This window comes from Pogoniulus pusillus, chromosome 3 (genome assembly GCF_015220805.1).
Source record: "Pogoniulus pusillus isolate bPogPus1 chromosome 3, bPogPus1.pri, whole genome shotgun sequence".
Taxonomy (NCBI): Eukaryota; Metazoa; Chordata; class Aves; order Piciformes; family Lybiidae; genus Pogoniulus; species Pogoniulus pusillus.
This window is the reverse complement of record NC_087266.1, coordinates 19,051,701-19,071,280: the sequence shown is the minus strand read 5'-3', so window position 1 is coordinate 19,071,280 and position 19,580 is coordinate 19,051,701. Positions and strand designations below refer to the sequence as shown.

General features: G+C 40.9%; 2 protein-coding genes across 4 annotated transcripts in view; one reads left to right on the top strand and one right to left on the bottom strand.

The window, feature by feature from the left end:
* The window catches only part of PSPC1 (paraspeckle component 1), a 60,624-nt gene extending 54,593 nt beyond the window's left edge, over positions 1-6,031 (top strand). The window contains exons 7-9 of one of the 2 annotated variants that reach the window (XR_010308474.1): positions 1,862-1,946; positions 4,555-4,670; positions 4,890-6,031. The gene's annotated coding sequence lies outside the window, so the exon portion shown is untranslated. Of the gene's footprint in view, positions 1-1,861; positions 1,949-4,554; positions 4,671-4,889 lie in introns of those variants that run through there. The other variant, XR_010308473.1, reaches the window with a different exon arrangement.
* Positions 6,032-6,698: 667 nt separating this feature from the next.
* Positions 6,699-19,580, bottom strand: part of MPHOSPH8 (M-phase phosphoprotein 8) — a 35,311-nt gene continuing 22,429 nt past the window's right edge. For both annotated transcript variants that reach the window (XM_064171469.1, XM_064171477.1), the window contains exons 9-15: positions 19,056-19,196; positions 18,212-18,298; positions 16,170-16,324; positions 11,718-11,872; positions 10,380-10,507; positions 9,682-9,765; positions 6,699-8,884 (exon numbers count right to left, since the gene is read on the bottom strand). In XM_064171469.1, coding sequence (XP_064027539.1) covers positions 8,843-8,884; positions 9,682-9,765; positions 10,380-10,507; positions 11,718-11,872; positions 16,170-16,324; positions 18,212-18,298; positions 19,056-19,196 — 792 coding nt within the window. In that variant the 3' untranslated portion in view covers positions 6,699-8,842. The remainder of the gene's footprint in view (positions 8,885-9,681; positions 9,766-10,379; positions 10,508-11,717; positions 11,873-16,169; positions 16,325-18,211; positions 18,299-19,055; positions 19,197-19,580) is intronic.

Here is a 19,580-nt window from a genome sequence, read left to right as displayed (position 1 = left end):
GTACTGTTTGTAATTGTGGCTTCGGATCCATCCTAAGCAGTAACTGGATTAGTTTCACTATGTGGGCACAATGTGACCATCAGTGCTGTTGCTGTTACTGCATTTGATGTGCTAAATTATATCTCACTAGCACTTTTTAAACGATAGCTCTAGTTACAGAGGGTTCATGAACTGACTCTGTCATGTACTTTAAGAGGAAAGTATCCATCTTGTTAAACCTCTGTTATGGAAGAGATAACAGAACTTTTGAAATTTGATTTACAGTGAGCTGCACCATTGGGGAGGAAAGATGAGAAGGAAGCAAATGGGAGAACTGATGAATTAACAGCACTTTTAATAGGACTTGGGCATTAAATTGTGCCAACTTTGAACTCTTATTTATTCTGAGCTGCTAGCCTCAGCATTTTTATAGACCTATCTGAAAAGGTAAATGTTACCTTTTGTAAGTGTGTGTGGTTGTGTGCTGTATTTTGGACATGTATCACCTCCAAGTTGCTTTTTGGGCCTGTTCCTGAACTGAGTCTGAAACATGCAACCTCGCTGTGGTTTTCCAAAGTAATTCTTGCTGTAATGAACACTCCGCAGGGTTGGCACAGTTTTCCGATCAAACAGGACCGCAAGATGTTGATAAATTAGGAAGCTGTTCTCTGAGAGCATGGAGTTCATTCTTGTGCCGGTGTAGTTGGGTCTTTCCAGGCAGTCTTCGTCCCTACAGATGTTTCTTTTAGGGCTCTTTGGCTCTAACATTTCCATGTCTCCTCCCCCAGCCTGAGTAATGGGTTGTTGACCTATCAAATGCTGCAGTACTCACATGTTGCATTAAATTAGTGGAGAAGAGGTGAAGTGGGGATGCAGGAGGAGGGAATGTGTGCTTATGGGTGAGAGCTGTTTAGCATATTAAGCACTGAATAATTATTTTGTGTGGGGAGTATGGGTGGAGAGACAGAGTTCAAGATGGATACACTGTAACACTTTCAGTTATTATTTAGGCCCTTGGGAAAGGAGTAATTACAATAAATTTAATGTTTATAGAAATAAAATGATACTCTGACCTGCCATGTGTTCTTCCAGCTGCACTTAAACTGCAAGGTATAAGCAGATCTATTGCAGAAGTTTTAAAATTATAAAAGCTTTAAAAGTTTGTATAAATTTTCTAATGCTTTAGTTCAAAATGTATTTCAAGGAGACTTGTATGCAGTTCTGTCTTGAGGTGTTGTTACAAAGTAGGACATTTATCTGCACTTCAGTTGTATTATTTTCATAAGTAGCTTTGGCCCTTGTAGACATCTGTTAAATGCCTGTGTCACAGCAGGCTGCAGAACAAGGAGGAAGCTGTGCTTGTGCTTCCATACCTCCACTACAGCTACAGTGAGAACAGTTGGCTCTCAAGTTTCATTAATAACTGTTCCTAATTATCGTAGTGGAAATAATGCGAGATGAAATGTCACTTCGGGGCCACATGCAGTGGCAGGCACAGAAGGTGACAGTGTTGTGTTTGATGTGTCTCTTTAAAACCCTCTGAAAAGAGTAACTTTGGGCTCTTTGGAGCAGACCTGCATTTACCAAGCAAAAGTATGAAAATCTGAGAACTTGTTAACGTTCTCATAACAGCTGTTCAACTGCTGAGGTAGTAAAATGTACAATCTTAGAGGAAGCTGTGTAGTAAGTTAAGTGCCAAGAATGGGTAGAAAATAAATGCTGTGGTGTCTTTTTTTTTCATGTAATGAAAATGTTTTTATTATGGCCTAATGTTTTTAGTATGGCCTATTTCTCCATATGATGGGTATTTGAAGAAAGAAGCTACTGAATTTTCAAATGAACTTCAAGTGTCACTATTACTTACTGTCTCTTTGTTTTTTAGATCACTATTGCAATCTTAAAATGCAGATGAAGATTGGCTTGCTTATGCGTATGAAAGGGAATCCTAAAACAAGTTTTAGAACAAGGTATGTATTGGGACACTTGGCTTTATTTGACAATTAGCAAATTAGGAGCCCTTTTTTTGTTCACATCTGTGATTTGATGTAGAACCATTCTGCTTCTACACTTCAATTAATACTTGCTTCCAGATATTGTAATTTCTTGTGTATTTCCTGCTATATGTTAATATGCTTTTAAAGGACTTGGAAGTATATACACATAACCTTTTGCAGACAACTTGGTATATGGCTGCCCATAATGTGTCTTGCATCCAGAAAAAACACATTAATATGATGCTGTGTCTGAGCTACTGGATGTTACCAATGCATCACACTCAGAGTCCAGATTGTATGATGAATACTGTAGTTTCTGGTTATGAACAGCCCTTAGGGTTAGGCAGGAGGCTTTGGTCTGGAAGGCTGAGGCAAAGATCAGTTTGCATACACAGGTATGCAGTGACATCTGCCCGGGTGCTGGAAGTGTCCCTGTGGGATTGGTGTGCCAGAGTTTAAAGAAAGATTTATGTATCTCAGTTCAGTAGTTCTGAAATTCCAAAGCATTAGTTGTCTTTATAAAGTAAAAATAATTTTAAACATTGGGATTTGACTAAGCTGTGCAAGTTCTGATAAAGCAGAAGGAATCTGGGCAAGTTCTTGGATCTATCTCTATAGTTGTGTTAACAGTAAATAGGGAATGAGATAGATTAAATAGAGACATTAGTGATGTGGACTAGACAAGCTTCAAAAGTCTCTTGCAGCCATTCTGTGATTCTACAGTAGGGTGTATGATTTATTGTGAATGACAGGCCCTTTTACTGAGTCTCCAATCAGTAAATGTGTGATGCAAGTTGTATTCACAGTTGCATGGGAGGCGTAAACATTGGATAGTACTAGTACATTGCTCTTAGAATACAGATTGTGTGATGATCATTGTAGTTTCTGGTTATGGCATGGCCTTTTGCCGTTCTGTACAAAGCATGGGAAGGGCAGCATGAGAATAGAGAGCTTTGTGTTTAAACTGTACTCCTGAGTTCACAGGATGTTAGGAGTTGGAAGGGACCCAAGGAGATCGAGTCCAACCCTCCTACCAGAGCAGGACCACACAATCTGGCACAGATCAGAGGAACACATCCAGAGAGGCCTTGAAAGTCTCCAGGGAAGGAGACTCCACAACCTCCCTAGGGAGCCCGTTCCAGCACTCTGTGACCCTTACAGTAAAGAAGTTCCCCCTTGTGTTGAGGTGGAACATCTTGTGCTGCAACGTAAACCCACTGCTCCTTGCCCTATATCAGGGAGCAAGTGAGAAGAGCCTGTCCTCCCCCCACCCCGAGTATAGTTACAGCTATACTGAAAACTTGCCCGTGTGGCCTTCTATTCCTAAGGCTTAAAATAGTTCAGAACATCTATCCAAGACAGACAGAATCCTATTATACTCCACAGAAGCTGTCTCCTTTTTTTTCTCCTTCTACCTTTTACTCTCATACCTGCTATGCTTTACTGTGTCTTTCACTTAGCACTGCTTTGTGAAGAATTCATCTGAAGAAAAAACTTTATCTGTTCCAAGCTTCAGATGAAGGGTTTGAGCCTTGTTCCCCTCCTGAGTGTTCAGGTCACCCCAGTAACACGTTGCATGCCTGGCAGTCTGGTAGTTGCCCTTGCTACTGGAAATCACTTCTCTGTGGAGCCCAGCAGTGCTAACTCTCATTCTGCCCTCACAGCTGAAACAGGACACTCACAGAATGTCAGACTATCAGAGGTGCAAGGGTGCTGTGGGGATGGTGTGATCCAGCTCCCCATTCAAAGCAGGATGTACATCCAAGACAATCTGCCTGCTTTAGGCCCATTTGGGTTTTGCTTTCAAGGAATGGAGACTGCAACCTCTACCAGTGCTTGGTTACCTTTATAGAAGAAGTCTTCTGTTGTTCACAGGAAACTGCTCACGTGGATTTTTGACTGCTGGTTAAATGACTCCTTGTCTCAGTGGAGCGATAAAATCCTTCCTTTCTCTTGGACCATTATTCATGTGCGCTTCGGCTTGCAGTGTGAGCCTGACTGACAAACCCTAATGGCCTAATTAAATTGTGTTAAACATTGAGGGAAGATGAGATAAAGGGAGTGCAGGCACTTTGTGTTTGGGGCAGGCTATGCAGTAGCAGACAGTGAAGAAGTCAAAAGACTAGGAGCAAGCCTGAACAGTCATGTGAAAAGGTTACACCTACTCTGCTTGAGCTTCCTTGTTGCTGAGCAGCCTTCAGAGAGATGAGAGGTGGCCTCAGTGTGTCACTGTCACTGCCTTCCCTTCAATTCTGAAACACAGTTCTGTTGTATCCAAAAATGCACTGAGCTCCAACTTAATTTACAGCGAGGCCAAAATGTTCTGACAGTCTGCCTGCTGCTGGGGGTTCCTAAAGAGCAGTGGAGAGTTCCAGGTAATCTCTTGGAAAGGTTATCTGGGAGAGGATTAGTGTCTTGCAGCTCTTTATCCCACTCCATCTGCTAAAGCATTGCCCTATAGTTTGTTGAGTCTTGTTTGCTGTCCTTTGATTGCAAAAGTATGTTTTAAAAAAACCTCACACTTTAGTGTCTAAGCCTGAATTGCATTTCTTCTCCTGAAAATGTTCTCCACTTAATTTAGGCTTTGATGGAAACCACTGGTGGCTGTACACCTTCAGAACGGAAGATGGCTTTCTGCCACACTCTGATCCCATGCAAAATGGTGCTCTTCAAGTTGGAGTTACAAGGACCATCAGGGTGAGAATAATTGTTCACTCATTAGAACACTGGACAGTCATGGCCATTTTTGTGATGAAATACATTTTTTTGTGCTCAGCATGTTTTTTATCTTCTCTGTGCTCCTGGGCACAAGTATAATGCTGTCACCTAGTAAAATTATCATTAAATCTGTAGCTGAACAGTGGAGAGTAGTAAATTGATCACTCTCACTTAAGCTCTTTTCTTTCTGCTTTGCAGGCAGGTTTGCTCTCAACACCCGAGGGAACAGAGCTGTTTGAAATGATGGGGAGGGGACCAGCATGGAGATGGTGTCCCACAGGACCACCTCAGCCTGGAGAAGACATACTGGAAGAATATGGACGCAACACTGCTTGTGAGGCTCAAGATGCCTCTTCCCATGTAAGGAGAGGAGTTGCAGTTTTTCTGGTGTTACTGTCTTCAGCCCCTAGCTGAGGAAGTGGAACTCGGTGATATGGAAAGTTGAGTGTTTCACAGTAAAGTTGATGCTGGCCAGCTCTGATGAATAACTGAGATCTTGACTTCTTTTTTCTCTAGAGTGTACCAGAAGCAGATTGATGGTGTTGGTAAGAAGATTATAGAGCCTATACATGCTACAGCAGGAATCAATGATGCACTGAACTTGCTGCTTGGTTAAATGGTTTTTGGACTAAAAAACTCAACTGTTAAATAAGAAAATATTTTTGGACACTAAAATACATGATAAGAGACATGAATGTTGGGGGGGGGCGGTACTGAAAGACAAAACAATAGTGTGGATTGTGTTAAGAGTTTAGTACTTCTGCACGCTTTTAAAGAGAAAAAGCCTGGAAAGGACTGGAAGAAGATGTTAACCAATGGTGAGTTTTTAAAAGCTGCAGTGAAATGTCCCTGTTTATGATCTAAGGTGGAGAAGTTACGATAAAGATAGCTTCTGTCTTAACACAGCCTGACAGAGGTCTGTGAAATGAATAATGAAAAATTAGTTCTGATGCTTTGCAGAGGCTGATATGGAAGTCCTGAGGGACAAGGGAAGATGGTGTCCAAAGAGAACAACTGAGCTGGGGCTAGGAGTGCAATCTTCAATACTTGTGAGACTGCAGCTGGAGTGCTGGGACCAGTGGTAGGCTCCTGAAGATTATCATGTATGGGAACAAGTGCAGTGGAGACCACAAAGATGCTTAGGAGGTTAGAACAAGAGCCACGAGGACAGGCAGTAGGGGTTTGTTCTGTCTGGAAAGCAGGAGGTCAGAAGTAAGATAGCTTGCTTCAGCAGTGTTAATGGAAGACGGTTACCTTGGCAGTGCAGAGACATGAGGAAGTCTTCTCTCATTTTCAGTGGAAGTGTTGCATCATACCACTAATAAAAACAGTGCAAGTCAGTACTCTCCTGTGATACTTCATTGGGCTCTCTCTGCTATAGAACTATTCTGAGGTCCTAGTAGCCCTTTTGTTTTGGGAAGGGTGGGTGCAGGGAACCTCTGGGCAGTTTTGTGTGGTGATGCTCACTGGTTTACGGAGGTAAGAGTAGAGGTGACTCATCCAGCGAAGGGAAATTTTACATGCTTGCATGTCTCCTGTGTCAACTTCAGTCTGGTCCTTTCTGATTGCTGTACTTTACTCTTTTTCGCGGCTCTTCCTACACTTTTAGTTTTTCCTGTTGCTTCATTTCTGCTCCCACTTGTATCCTGTGCTGTCTCCTGATCAAAACCTGCCTGTTTATAAAAAGTGAGTGCAAGAAGCACAGAGGATCTGTGATACGGTCAGCTACATCAGCCACCAACCTGTACAGAACTGATGATGTGGCAGTAGAGGATAATGAATCTGTATCTTCAGAACCAGCTATTTGTAGCAAGTGCAGCTTCTTAGCCTGGTTGAAAGGTAGCTGCAGGAAGAAACTGAGAAAGTACTTAAAAGGTTTTTTCTCCACTGTACCCAAAGAATAACGCTTTATTGTAGCTTTCTCTTCATCTTTTGTCCACCAAAGTCTTTCTTAGCAACTGGATTAAAGCCACATAAAATCTAACAGAAAAAGCAGCTTCAAACATGTTTTCACATGCCTTTTATGCATCTTCAGCAGGAGGTTTGAATTCATATCACCAACTAATAGGAAAAGAGGGCTGCAAAATCTTTTCCTTAACAAAAGCATCATGAACCCATATTTTATTCCTATGTCCTGTAGAACTCCACCTTCTCTCCTAGATGTCTCAAGGGAAAACCACCAAACACAAGCCCAAATAAACACCTAAAATCAGTCTTTTGACAAACTAGCTCCTATGGCAACTCTTGCCACATTACTAGACATTATGTTAGATTGTACAGCAGTTTCTGAGTAGATCTCTATTATATGGACACTTGTTCACAAACCTTTTCTCCTCACCTTGGACAGCTTTTACCACCACCTTGTGCTGTGCAGAGCTTGTTACACATGCTTGATACTGTCAGGTGCACAGTGCAGGAGTACCCAAGAAAGGGGTAGCTGCAAACACAGAAACTGTCACTCCAACATAAAGGAACACTCAGGAATGCCTTTTCCTTACCTTCCAGGTTATGCACAGTGACTGCAAAGAAATGAGCTACCTGAGGTACCAAGTGCTGGTAGTGATAGACCTGATTCTCAGCCAGCGGTTTTCATGCATTTCAGTTCACACGTAGCAAAATGAGGTATCCCAACATACTTCAGATCTGGAGGTACAAAGTCTGTTCAAAGCCAGACACATTAACATCTCATCAATACTGTTTGCAGAAAGATAGGCACCTACTCTAAATCCAAAGAGAAATCAGTTTTTGTAGGGCACGTTTTGCTGTTCTGGTTTAGGCTAACTTAATGTGACATTCCACAGAACTGAAATAGTGTGCTGTGCTACTTACTTGGTATACAAAGGTTCTGAATTTTAAAGAGCTAAAAATTACAAACTGGTTAATTGGAGTTTCTGTATTAAAAAGTCAGTTTGCAGAAGGATACTGACTCCGCTTGCTCCATGTTGGTGGTGAGCACTCAATACATGAATTTATCCAGAGTAGCTTTACTATTAATACAGGCACACAGTGGCATGTGAACTACACATGGCACCCAGAACTGCGAAGGCACAATCTGGATTTCTTTTGTTAAACTTCTACAGATACTGGTTAATTAAAAAAAAAAAATATTCTGTACTTTGTGCAGAAATACTACATTTGTGTTTTATAGCACAGGACTATTACAGAACTGCTGTCCTCTGATAACATAGGTCATTTAAATAAGAATAAAAAAATAGCATCTCTTTGCACTGAGGAACTGAACTTCAGAATTGAAGGACAGTACATGGTCCTGTTTGTCAGGCTGAGAACATAAAAAAAAAAGTCCTCTCTGCATCTTGCCCACAGAAAGCATTGCCTGCACCTGGAAAGTACCTACATAGCTTTCTGGTTGGCTATTTTCAGCTTGCCTTTGTCTTCCCATATGACTTGACTGAGAACTCAAAAATAAAGGTGTCTGCTTCTCTAACACAAAAGTAGCTTTAAAAACACTGATAAGCAGAAAAATGACTGTGCTCCTCTAGAAATTGAGCCTCTTCAGCTGTCTTTGCTCACACCTGCAGACTTACCTAGGTTTGTTCAAAGGGAATTTTTTACACATAAGTGCTTTCTCAGCAGGAGACATGAGCAGGAACAATTCCAAACCAGAAGCCAGCCCTCAGCAATTCAAAATTAAATCTAATGCAGTGAACTTCACATGTCATTTCAGCCTGTGGCTCCAAGAATATGACAGTTCTGCATTTTACACAGAAATGTTACAAGTAAGTAGAAAATTTCAGTTTACAAATGGAAAAGATCTTTCTATTAAAAAAGACATTTCTTGCAGTTATTTTAAATAGTTCTTATATGCACCGTTCCACATTGTGGAAAAGCTGAAATACGCAGTCTGGACTCCACAAGTTAGAGAAAAACAAATGATATGTATTGGCACGAATACTTACATCTACATCTGTACAAAGTAAACAGTGCTAGCAACCCTGTTCCACCAGTGCAGTCTATTTAATTGCTCTCCAACACACACCTTCCTGACTGCCAACAAGTGACAAAGAGACAGGAACTTGGTCTTGAGGGTGGTGCAAAAAAGTTCCAAACTGCTTTGTCGGTCTCTGACCAGAGGAATTGGAAGTATATCCAAAAACAGTATCAGTCCACTCAACATGCTTGCTGCTGTGAGGTCACTGCAACTGCACTCTGTATGCTCCTATTAGCAGCTTTACCTGTAAAAGCAAACAAAGGTTTCATGTCGAGGTTGTTCATGTGTAACTGCTGTGTTAACAGCAGGATAAAGGCATACAATTGTGGGTGATTGGGAAAGAAAAATCAGCATTGTAACAAAATCACTTTATAGCAGCCCCACTGAAATACAAATGGCACATGGAAGTACTCGGGGTAGAATACTGCTGCATTCAGTGCTGTTTCAGCCAGTTAGCCCTAACTCTGAACTAGAGACACACACTTCTGAATATCTCAATTTTTTCCTTATAAAACAAACACAACAGAACATGTAAGAGCATGTTTTCACTTGAAGACACATCAGTAAATTTCCTAGATCTTCAAAGGATAGGTCTGTTGTTTATCTGGCAACATGTAATGGAATTGCTGCCCAAACCCACCTGGAAAACACAGCAGGCTACACAAACTATTTAAAAGACGGTATCCTTGTAAATGCCTCCAAGTTCTCTTAAACACAAGCAAAAAGATCTGAGTGCACAAGAATAACTTAAGACTCCATGTATCTGCTAGTCACTAAATGCACAATGTAGATGAGGAAAACAGGTAAGCTGTACCCTGTACCTTACTGTATCCTACTGCATGAGTTGTTCCAACTGCAGCATAAAAACATTTGATTGTGACAAAACTTAACACCCTTCACCATGTTCCTAAGTATTGTCAATGTCCTAGGATGGAACTGGAATTGATGGGAACTGGGATTAGTTTTAGACTTGAAACACAAGACCAGAAGCCTTTAGAAGACCAGTTAAGATGCATATTTGATTTTGAGAACATTTTGTACCTTGGCAGCAGGAACATCTGCCAGACGTATAAAAAGCTTGTTAAGGCCTGCAGTAGGGCTGAAGGAATAAATAAAGTGACTGTCCTGAAAAGGAAAAAAAGGAAAAAGGACAGAGTTAATGGCAGGACATGGCTGGAAGCAAATGGACTAGGAGAGCAAGACATTTTCATTGGACATTTTTTTGCAATACAGTTGTGCACACTGCAACTAAACCCAACTAGTGCAGCCAGAGAAAACAAGGCATTGAAAACTCTGCAGAGTGATGCATCTAACAGAAATAATTAGGGCAGGCAATATTACCTTACTTGGATCAGAAGTTTTAGAAGGTAAGAACTCAGAATTCTCACCTGCCTGCTCAAACCCTCAGTTCTAAAAGTCACAGAAGAGGTGAGGGTGGAGAGGACCCCTCAAGGTCATCTGGTGCAACCCCCAGCTCAGGCAGGGACATCTAGATGCCAGTTTTCCAGCACTATGGCACCAAATCAAATTTTTATGGAGTCTACTGCAGACAAGGCTTGTAGTTCTCTCCGTATGAAAGAATGAAGTTTCATTTAAAAGAAACCCTATCATGATAAAAAGGTGCTTCATTAAATACTGAAATTTCCAAATTCAAGTACTAAGATTTCCCAGACTGCTCCAGAAAGACTTCACAAAGCAGTTTTGGAGTCACTCCACCAGTTTTCTATGAAAAGATTTACCAAAAATAAAGGGAGCTGGAATTTGTCATTTAAAACCACAGCTTGTACACTGCATGGTCCACGGAGCCGAGCAACAACTTCTTTTCCAAGGAAATTTGCATGGAAAATGAAGAGAAGAATTCCAGATCCTGGAAGGGAAGGCAATTTTCAGACACAACAATTTGAAATGAGAGACATTATTTACAACTGCTTACAGTGACCCTTTGAAAACATTTGAATATATACTATAGTCTATTAATGCATTTAAGTCCCAGTGGAGTATCAAAGCAATCCCATCTTCAACACCAGTGAATCCCAGCACAGACCTCAACTGACCTGGGCCACTACCTTAAGGCTTTTTGGCAACAGAGAATAATTTTATATGGCTATGAGAAAGGAAAGCAAAATGGTCATTAACAGTTCACCTCTGTAGTGTCAGATTTAGCTTAAAGAGTTCTGGAAATTAATGTGGTTTGGGTTGTCTCTTGGTAAAGACAACTGGGCCCAGTTAATTATAGATCTTTATGAATTGTACTGAAATTCAGTAAGTAACACTCTTTAATACCACAGGTACCTCATCTGAATATATAAACCTACGTAAAGTTTCTTAATTCTGATGACACCTCTCATCAAGAGCTCCGAGATTTACACTATGACACTTAACAAGCAGAAGGTGGGCAGAGCAGACAACCACTTGCAGTCTTGCTTTAAGAAGTATTTCACAGTCACATGGATTTATTATTTCAAGAAAAAAATGAGTATCAGTAGATGCTTCCCTGATAAATGATGAATTAAAAAATGTCTCAACTTTACCAAGCATCAAAGATTCTGGATTCTTGAAACAATGAAGAATTTCCAGCTATCTTGGGAATTCCTGGCTTTTTCAAAGGGGCAAAGAGAGCTGAGTGATGCTTGGGGTTTTTTGGTAGTATGGAAAGTTTCCATACTTAGCACTGACTGTACTCCAAGAGTCCTGTGCATCAGATGCTGTCTACAAACCATGATGATCCACTATGAGGTTTTTAAAGTATGCTTTTTGGCTATTTTTTTTCCAAATTAACTGCTCCTTTCCTGTAATACCTGTCAGCTGGCTAATGTAACCCTCAAAGCTAAGATAACCCATAAAAAGAATATAGAAGCTGTATACGTAGCAATAAAAAACCTATTCAGAAACAAATCCCCCAGAATACAAACACCACCCACGACACATTAAGATATTGCTGCTCCCTGTGCTCCACAAGCAGCACTCCAGTAAGGCATACAACAATACTTAAGCACAGCAGATTGTTTAAGACATGCTTTAAGGGCAGTTTATTGCACTGTTCTGCTTTCCAACCCACCCCCAACATAGCCCCCTACCTTCTGGCACGTTTGGTGGGGGGTTATAGTTAAAATCCGTAGAAAAGTCTGGCCCTTCACAGAGGCGATGACATGCAATTGGAAAGACTGGCTCCAGCAGGACAAGACGAGCTTCAAAGTAATCCCTGATGGTATCTTCTGCTACTCTGGAGAGCCTAGAAGACAAAATGCATTAGCTCTGTGCTTCACACAGTAAGATTACTTTAACTGACACAGATTTAGAGCTGACACAAAAAAGGGACTCCAGGTCACATTTTTGGATTCCTGATTTTCAGGAGTGAATGTCTTAATCATCAGCATTTATGCACAGGTGATCCCCAGGTCCCAACACTTTGTTAATGAAACATTTTATCAGTGATTTATGAAATTCATCTCTTGGGTCCACAAAAACAGAAAGCTAAGACAAATGCACTGCAACAGATTTAAAAAAAAATAAATCCAACTCTCCATGTAGTTTGAAGGCTTTCAGTAGAAATATGTCTCCAAAACCACCATTATGTATCTAGAGGCTGGATAGAAAGACAAACACTTGCCCAGCACAGCTGATTTATCATCTACACTGCAAGTACAATGTAAAAATAGAGTCACTGGCAATACTACTGCAAAAATGCAGTTTCCAATTAAAGTCTTAACAATGAAGTGGAAAAGTAGCAGCACTACCACTACACAGCCAAATTGCCTTTTTGTTGTTTTTTTTTTTTTTGCTGGTTGGATTTGTCTTTTGGGGGAGTGAGGAGGGTTTAACTGAGCAGCCTAGCCTTCAAAAAGAGACCACATTAACCAACAGTATTTAGCACCTTAACAAGCAGGCTCCTAAGTAATTCTCTTCAGAAACTGTACTTGCACAAATGGGTTTTAAAAGACCCTCTTTAAGAACTCTTTCAGCTTGGTAGCTTTTTGAGCTATTAAGAGCACACTTCCCCTCCAAGCTAGCTGAGAATACAATCTGCAGAATCTAGAACTTAAGTGTTTGACTGGAAAGAAGTGACAGGAATTGCCATGCCAAAGCAAGCCTGGAAGCCCATCCAGCCCAGTTTCCAGACACCAGACAAAACTAGGACAAGGTATCAAAAAGGTCAACTGTTTAGTTCTCAGCAATCTGATTTAGAGGCATCCAAAACTAGACTGCAGTCAAATCGCATTTCTCCTTGGATCTACTTAATCCCATACATTTGTGACCGCAGCATTCTGCAACAAGATCTGTACTTCAGCTTTTCTGTGCAAAAATATTCCTCTGTTTCAAGCCTATCACTAAAGCATTTAAGAGGATGGCCTGCAGGGCTGGCCTCATGGCTTTAAGATACTCTGTTCTGTTGCTGCACTCCAATTTTACATTTTGACCATTTAATCTGTCCCAAGGTTTAGAGCATTCAGAGACAGATGCAGAATTATAACATCATGAAGGCTGAATCATCAAGTCAAACTGTCAACCCAACACCACTATCATGGACTCAGAGTTTATTTTCAGCTTTGCTACTACTATTCTGTCTTCCTTTTTGACTGACAAGCAGTGAACTGTTCTTCCCAGGTAAAAAACCCAGAAGCTTTCTCAACTGGCAAGAGCTGTGTTACTTTCTGTATAGTTGATGTTACCACAGTCACTTTGCATTTATCAATATTTAATTTCAGCTGCTGTTCAGTGAGAAAATTGGATCTTCAAGACCTTTCAAAACTCCCTTTTCGGGTTAGCTGAAACTGAAGGTGGCACATTTAAAACAGGACACAAACTGGAAAAGGCATCAAACGGTGAATGAGTTGCAAAGTTTCAGTATCAACACACCAAGCAGCAGATACCAGATCATCTGTACCTGCAAGCTTGCTGCTATATTCAAAAACCTTAACTCACAAATTTCCTTCCTTTGGAAAAAAGCCACATACTCCATTTAACCACTCAACTGTCTCTGCTCCATTTATTAAGTTTCCTGTGCTTGAAAAATTACTTTTTGTTTTTATGCTTTTAGCACTTTCCCCTTTAACTTCCTGTAAGAAGAAAACATTTCTTAAATGTTCCATTTGCTCAGGACATTTAGTCCAGTGCAGTGACCTATGGTACCTCACTGCAATAAAAACATGGGCATCACCATACTTTTCTCCCAATATGAAACTCGATCAGAACACATTAGCTCTGCAAAAACCAGCATGAGGTCATCACAACAAATGAGGAATTGGTCAGTGATGTGCTAGGTCACTTAGACCCACACAAGTCTGTGGGGCCGGACAGGCTATACCCAAGGGTGCTGAAGGAGCTGATACATGTGCTCATCAAGCCATTCTCCATTATTTACCTGAAGTCCAGGCTAAGCTGGGAGGTCCCAGTTACTGTGACTGGTGGGCAACAAATGTGATGCCTGTCTACAAGAAAGGAAAAAAGGAGCATCCAGGAAATTACAGACCTGTCAGTCTGACCTTGGTACCAGGGAAGGTCATACAGCAGGTCATCTCGAGGGCTATTACATGCCCTATAGAGAACAACCAGGGGATTAGGCCCAGGCAGCATGGGTTTATGAAGGGCAGGTCCTGCCTGATAAACCCAACTATAGGATGAGGGAAAGGCTGTGGATATTGTATACCTAGACTTTCAAGGAGCATTTGATGCTGTTCCCCACAGAATTCTCTCTCTGGCTGCTCACAGCTTGGACAAGCACAGCTCGGACATGCACAGCTCTGCTGGATAAAAGGGCCCAAAGGAGATGAATCCAGCTGGTGGTTGGCCACAAGGTGGTGTCCCCTAGGGCTCAGTGTTGGGACCACTTCCGTTTAACATCTTTACTGATGACCTTGATGGAGACAGAGTGTGTTACCAGTCGTTTGCAAATGATACCCAGTTAGGTGGCAGTGTTGATTATCATGAGGGTAGGGAGGCTCTGCAGAGGGGCTTGGATAGGTTGGACTGATGGGCCAGTGTTAATGGCGTGAGCTTCAACAAGGCCAAATTGCCAGGTCCTGCACTTGGGCCACAACAATCCCAAGCAATGCTACAGGCTTAGGCAGGTGTGGCTGGAAAGCTGCCTAGCTGAAAGGGACTTGGGATTGTAATTGACAAGTAGCTGAATATGAGCAGTGTGCCCAGGAAAGCCAGTGGTATCCTGACTTGTATTAGAAATGTTGTGTCCAGCAGGAGTAGGGAGGTGGTTATCACCTTGTACTCTGCTCTGGTGCAGCCACACTTCCAAGTAGTCTGTCTAGTTTTGGACACCTCAATACAAGAGGGATGTTAAGGTGCTGCAAGTGAGTACAGGGGAGGGCAATGAAGCTGGTGAAGGGCCTGGAGAATAAATCTTGCGAGCAGGAACTGAAAGACCTGGGGCTGTTTACTTTGAAAAAGAGGAGGCTGAGAGACCTCATCACTGTCTACAGCTACCTGAAAGGACATTGTGGAGAGGCTGGTGCTGGTCTCTTCTCACAGGTAATCAGTGATAGAGCAAGAGCGAATGGCCTCAAGCTGCAACTGGATAGGTTTAGACTAGACATTAGGATTATTTTTTTTTCCACAGAAAGAGTGGTCAGGCATTGGAATGGGCTGCCCAGGGAGGTGGTTGAGTCACCAACCCCGGATGTGTTTACAAGTCGTTTGGATTTGGTTCTTAGGGATATGATTCAGGGTGAACCTCACAGAGTAAAGATAACAGTTGGACTTGGTGATCCCGAGTCTTTTCCAACTTGAACATTTCTGTGACTACTGCGCCGTGGCAGTGTCCTTCCAGCACTCACTATGCATTCAAAGCAAAATCTCACCTGCTGCAGAAACTCCAAGACCCTCCTTGAGTCTTCTTCAACTGCAGATTGCTAGTTACTATTTTCTGCTCTGACACTTTAAAGTACCACTATTCCTCTAAACCAGCATTTGAAGAGCTTGTTCCTTCTCTTTATACTGTCTCCATTTAGCACCTACATGCATCAGCTCAGTATTTTTTACATGACCAAGTGTCAGGGATGTTTACTAACACATACACTGCACTACTCTTCACTCTGTTGCATAATGAAGATTTTTATGTCAGTGATCTACTAGCATGAAAGACTTACCCCTACCACTCTCAGCTAACATTTAAGGGTCTGACAACACTCTGTCTGCACCAACTTTTCAAGGTGTTTTCATTTGTTGTTGTTTTGTTTCTAATTTTAAAAATTATTTTTAGCAAGATGTATTTATTTAGCATGCCCTAATTACATTCATCTCTCCAGTGCTTATACACTTTTTAGTTTTCCTAATTGTTACATTTCTGGTCTAAGGAAGGTTTCACTTCTAGCAAATCTTTTTTCCTCCCTTTCATCTTTTTACTCAAGTCTGGTAATTGTTAGCTTGCCTAATTTTCGTTTCACCACCACTTATTAGCTCTCTGATTGTATCAAGAGCTGTTTTTCCCTTAAATCTCTCCCTTTTCCCTTTGATTTAAACTAAAATGATGACATGTAAACTTCAGCAGAACAAACTTCAAAGTAGAGTTTACTCACGTTTCCAAGTGACTCTTGAGCTGCTCATATACCAGTACATTATTACACTGTTTAGCAAAATGCAGGGCGGTGTTCTGATGCTTTGACAAAATGTTACAGTCTGCTCCGCTTTCAATCATAAGCTGCACTATATCAGAGTTCCCTCTTTTACAAGCCTGTGCAGAAAGCGAGATGATGGAAGGAAGGACAAAAATAAGTAGTTCTCCATTACAACAGAGCCAAACATTGGAGTAAGTAGAAATGAATTAAAATCCAAAATGAGTCATAATTCAGAAAACAGGCTGAGGTGTTTGCTAGGCAACACACAAGAAGAAACAAACACAGAAGTTCTCTGAAAATACCTGCTGGAGTTTACTAACTGTAAAACTTTCTTGCAAGTGTTTACCTGAATAAACAGTTTCTGCAGAAGTACTAACAGTGACTAAAGGAACACTTCAAGTTATCTTTTTCTAGGAATACTCATTCAAATGGTCCATCAAGGGTACAGCAAGTTACCAGAATTTGTCCCAGTTTGTTACTTGGCAACGTTAGACAATGACTGCTATGAACTTCCCCTACATCAGACAGTTTCAAGGCCCAGCTTGACAGGGTCTGGACCATTTCATTTAAACTATGTTCTTACCCTGAAAGGTTGGACTAAATGATCCTTGAGGTCTCTTCCAACCTGGTATTTTATGAATCTGTGAAAACCTGCTTCAGCATCAAAGGCTGTTCAACTTTACTTACAGCAAGAATGTTGGGGTATGTCAGCCAAACATTTGACAAAGATACTGGAAAGTCTAAAGAAAGCTTTACTTTGAAGAATGTAAGCATGTGCTCTTGTTGCTTGCTTTCAAATGTGCCATTCAGAAAAATTGGAAAAGAAGATAAAACCTCATATCTTCATGAGGCCTTTCAGAAGTTAATTTCTGCAATTTACCTCTGCTCTGAACTTTCACCTGTGCTTTTCAATGCATAAACAAACTCACTTTGTTGTCCAAACACAAACCCCCTCCAGAAATCACACACCACCTCTGGGAAAGGAATTGTGTGTCAGAATTTTCATTATTTTTTTAACAAATTTGGCTTTTAAAAAGTATGATCCAACTCTAGGGTTAAGCAAGAGTGACTTGATAAACACATGTATACGTTTATCTATACATGGCTGAACTTAGAGTTACTGGAAAAGTTTATCTGGACAGCAAACCCAATATCCAGAATATGATAATGGAGGCTCCCAATTAGAAAGTATGCCCAGGTGTGTATCAAATCTTCAAAAACAACAAAGATCAAAACTGTGGTTTGTGGAGGAAGCCAAATTATGAAGAGATCTTGGACTGAAGCTGCTGTGGAAATCACAAGCACATTATGTAAATTCCCCATACTTGTTAAGCTTTGCAGAAGACGGAAGAGAAACAACACAACATTGACTTGGACAGAAAAACTTCCATGATCTCTTCTGCAAACAAAGTACCTTAATCAATCTACATAAAAACATTGCAGACTTATCAGGAAAGGGAACTTGGGAGAAATTATTTTATATAAACAAGCAAAAAACTAACAAGAGCAGACTGTTTGAAAGGTCTTAACATTTTCCCATTACCATGTCAACAAAAAAGAATAGGAATCTGCTTTGTGATAGGTGAGTAAAGGTGAGAGAATGGTCATCAGGATGGGTGACTTATTTACAGCCTTCAATGAAATGACAGGAATCAATTACAGCAGCACTCAAGCGAAAGATTCTGCTTTCTCATTTTTTTTCTCTTCCTGCTGACATCCAGATTATTTCAGTTTTAAGACCACATCTACATCTCTTTAAGCCAAACAATGGAAAATGATGAGGAGTCACAGACAGCACTATATACTGATGGCACCTGCTTTTATTGTTTAGATCACAGATATAACAATACATTTTTAAAAAGTATCCAAACACTGCCTAGAGTAGCATTAGTATTTCAAATACATTATGGGTTCTCTAAATGAGCTCTACAAATGTTTAAGTGTTATTAGTTTGCAAAACAACTTTTACTATTAAGCAGTGTCAGGGCAAACATGAAATTTACCTTCATTAAAGCCGTTTCACCGCTGCTCTGCTGCACGTTCACATATGCTCCAGCTTCCAGAAGAATAGCTACTGTTGTTAGAAAATTCTGGGGAAAAAAAACAACCACAAACACACAGTAAAACTGGCCATCAAAAGTAGTAAGTAGAAAATACTCTGGTTTTATTTCAGAATAAAATGCTACATGCATTTAAAAATCTATCAGCAAAATCCAAAGCATGATGTATAACGTAACTAAACTGTTCTCTCCTGTGGCTAACAAAGAGCAATGCAGACTCAGGCAATTACAGAGTCATCACAATTCTTACTTCTCCCCCCCTGTATCTTGCAATAGTGAACATCACAGGAAGAAAACAGTCTGTCTGAATTAATCACCAAAACGGAATCAAGCTCCATTTTGCCCTTGTATCTATTGTACAGGGCAAAAAACAGCAACCAGCTTGAAGAGCACGCGGATGAAACATACTCTAACTTACTGCTCTAATTGGTCTCGAGCTTGCCACCATCTCCATCTCCCAACAGTAAGCTCTGCTCAGAGATTTGCTCTCAAAGTCTCCCAAATTTGGATCCAGAGACCACAGCAAGCAATTTTAACATGAGCACTTCAGCTCTTCATGACAGATTCAGAGTCAGTCTTTGCCTCCACTTCCACTATAGGTAGCCCTATGATATTCTCAAGGTAGTTTGTGATCGTAATTTATCTACATTACCATAACCACAGCTGTTGAAATTATGCAGTTAATGTCATCCTGCAATATCCTGCACTCAAAAAAAAAAAGTCTGTACCACTTTAACATATGAGAGGCAAGAGCCACAAATACAGCAATAACCAAGCCAACCTTTACCTTTTCAGCTGCATGTATCAGTGCAGTTGTTCCATTTTTCTGTCTACCATTAACTTTAGCTCCTTTCCTGATGAGGACTCTGAGAAGGTCATCATGCCCACCAGCAGCAGCAAGCATTACTAGAGTCATTCCACTGGAGTCCTGAAGAAAGAACCGCTATCATTAAAAAATGTTTTAAATTGACTTAAAAATATACTTCAAGATAAATCAGAGCTGCCAAAAGAAAAAACTGCAACTGCATCAACAAGTTTTGCAAAGACTCCTCTTCCTGAGAGAAGAATTTACACAGTTGACAGATACCCACAAACCACCACCTCCCACTTCTCTTGTCTGCAAACCCCATTGTGCTAGTTTGAAGCAAGCTAGAATGTTCTGGTGAGAAAAAGTAGATTACAGGCTGAGGATGTCTGCTTCCCTCAGAAGTCTTGCTAAGGAGTTTGGGAAGAAGAAATGAAAACATTAGATAACACTCTCGCCATTTTCTCACTCTCTGCCTCTCCCTAACCTCACCTTCCATTTGGCCTA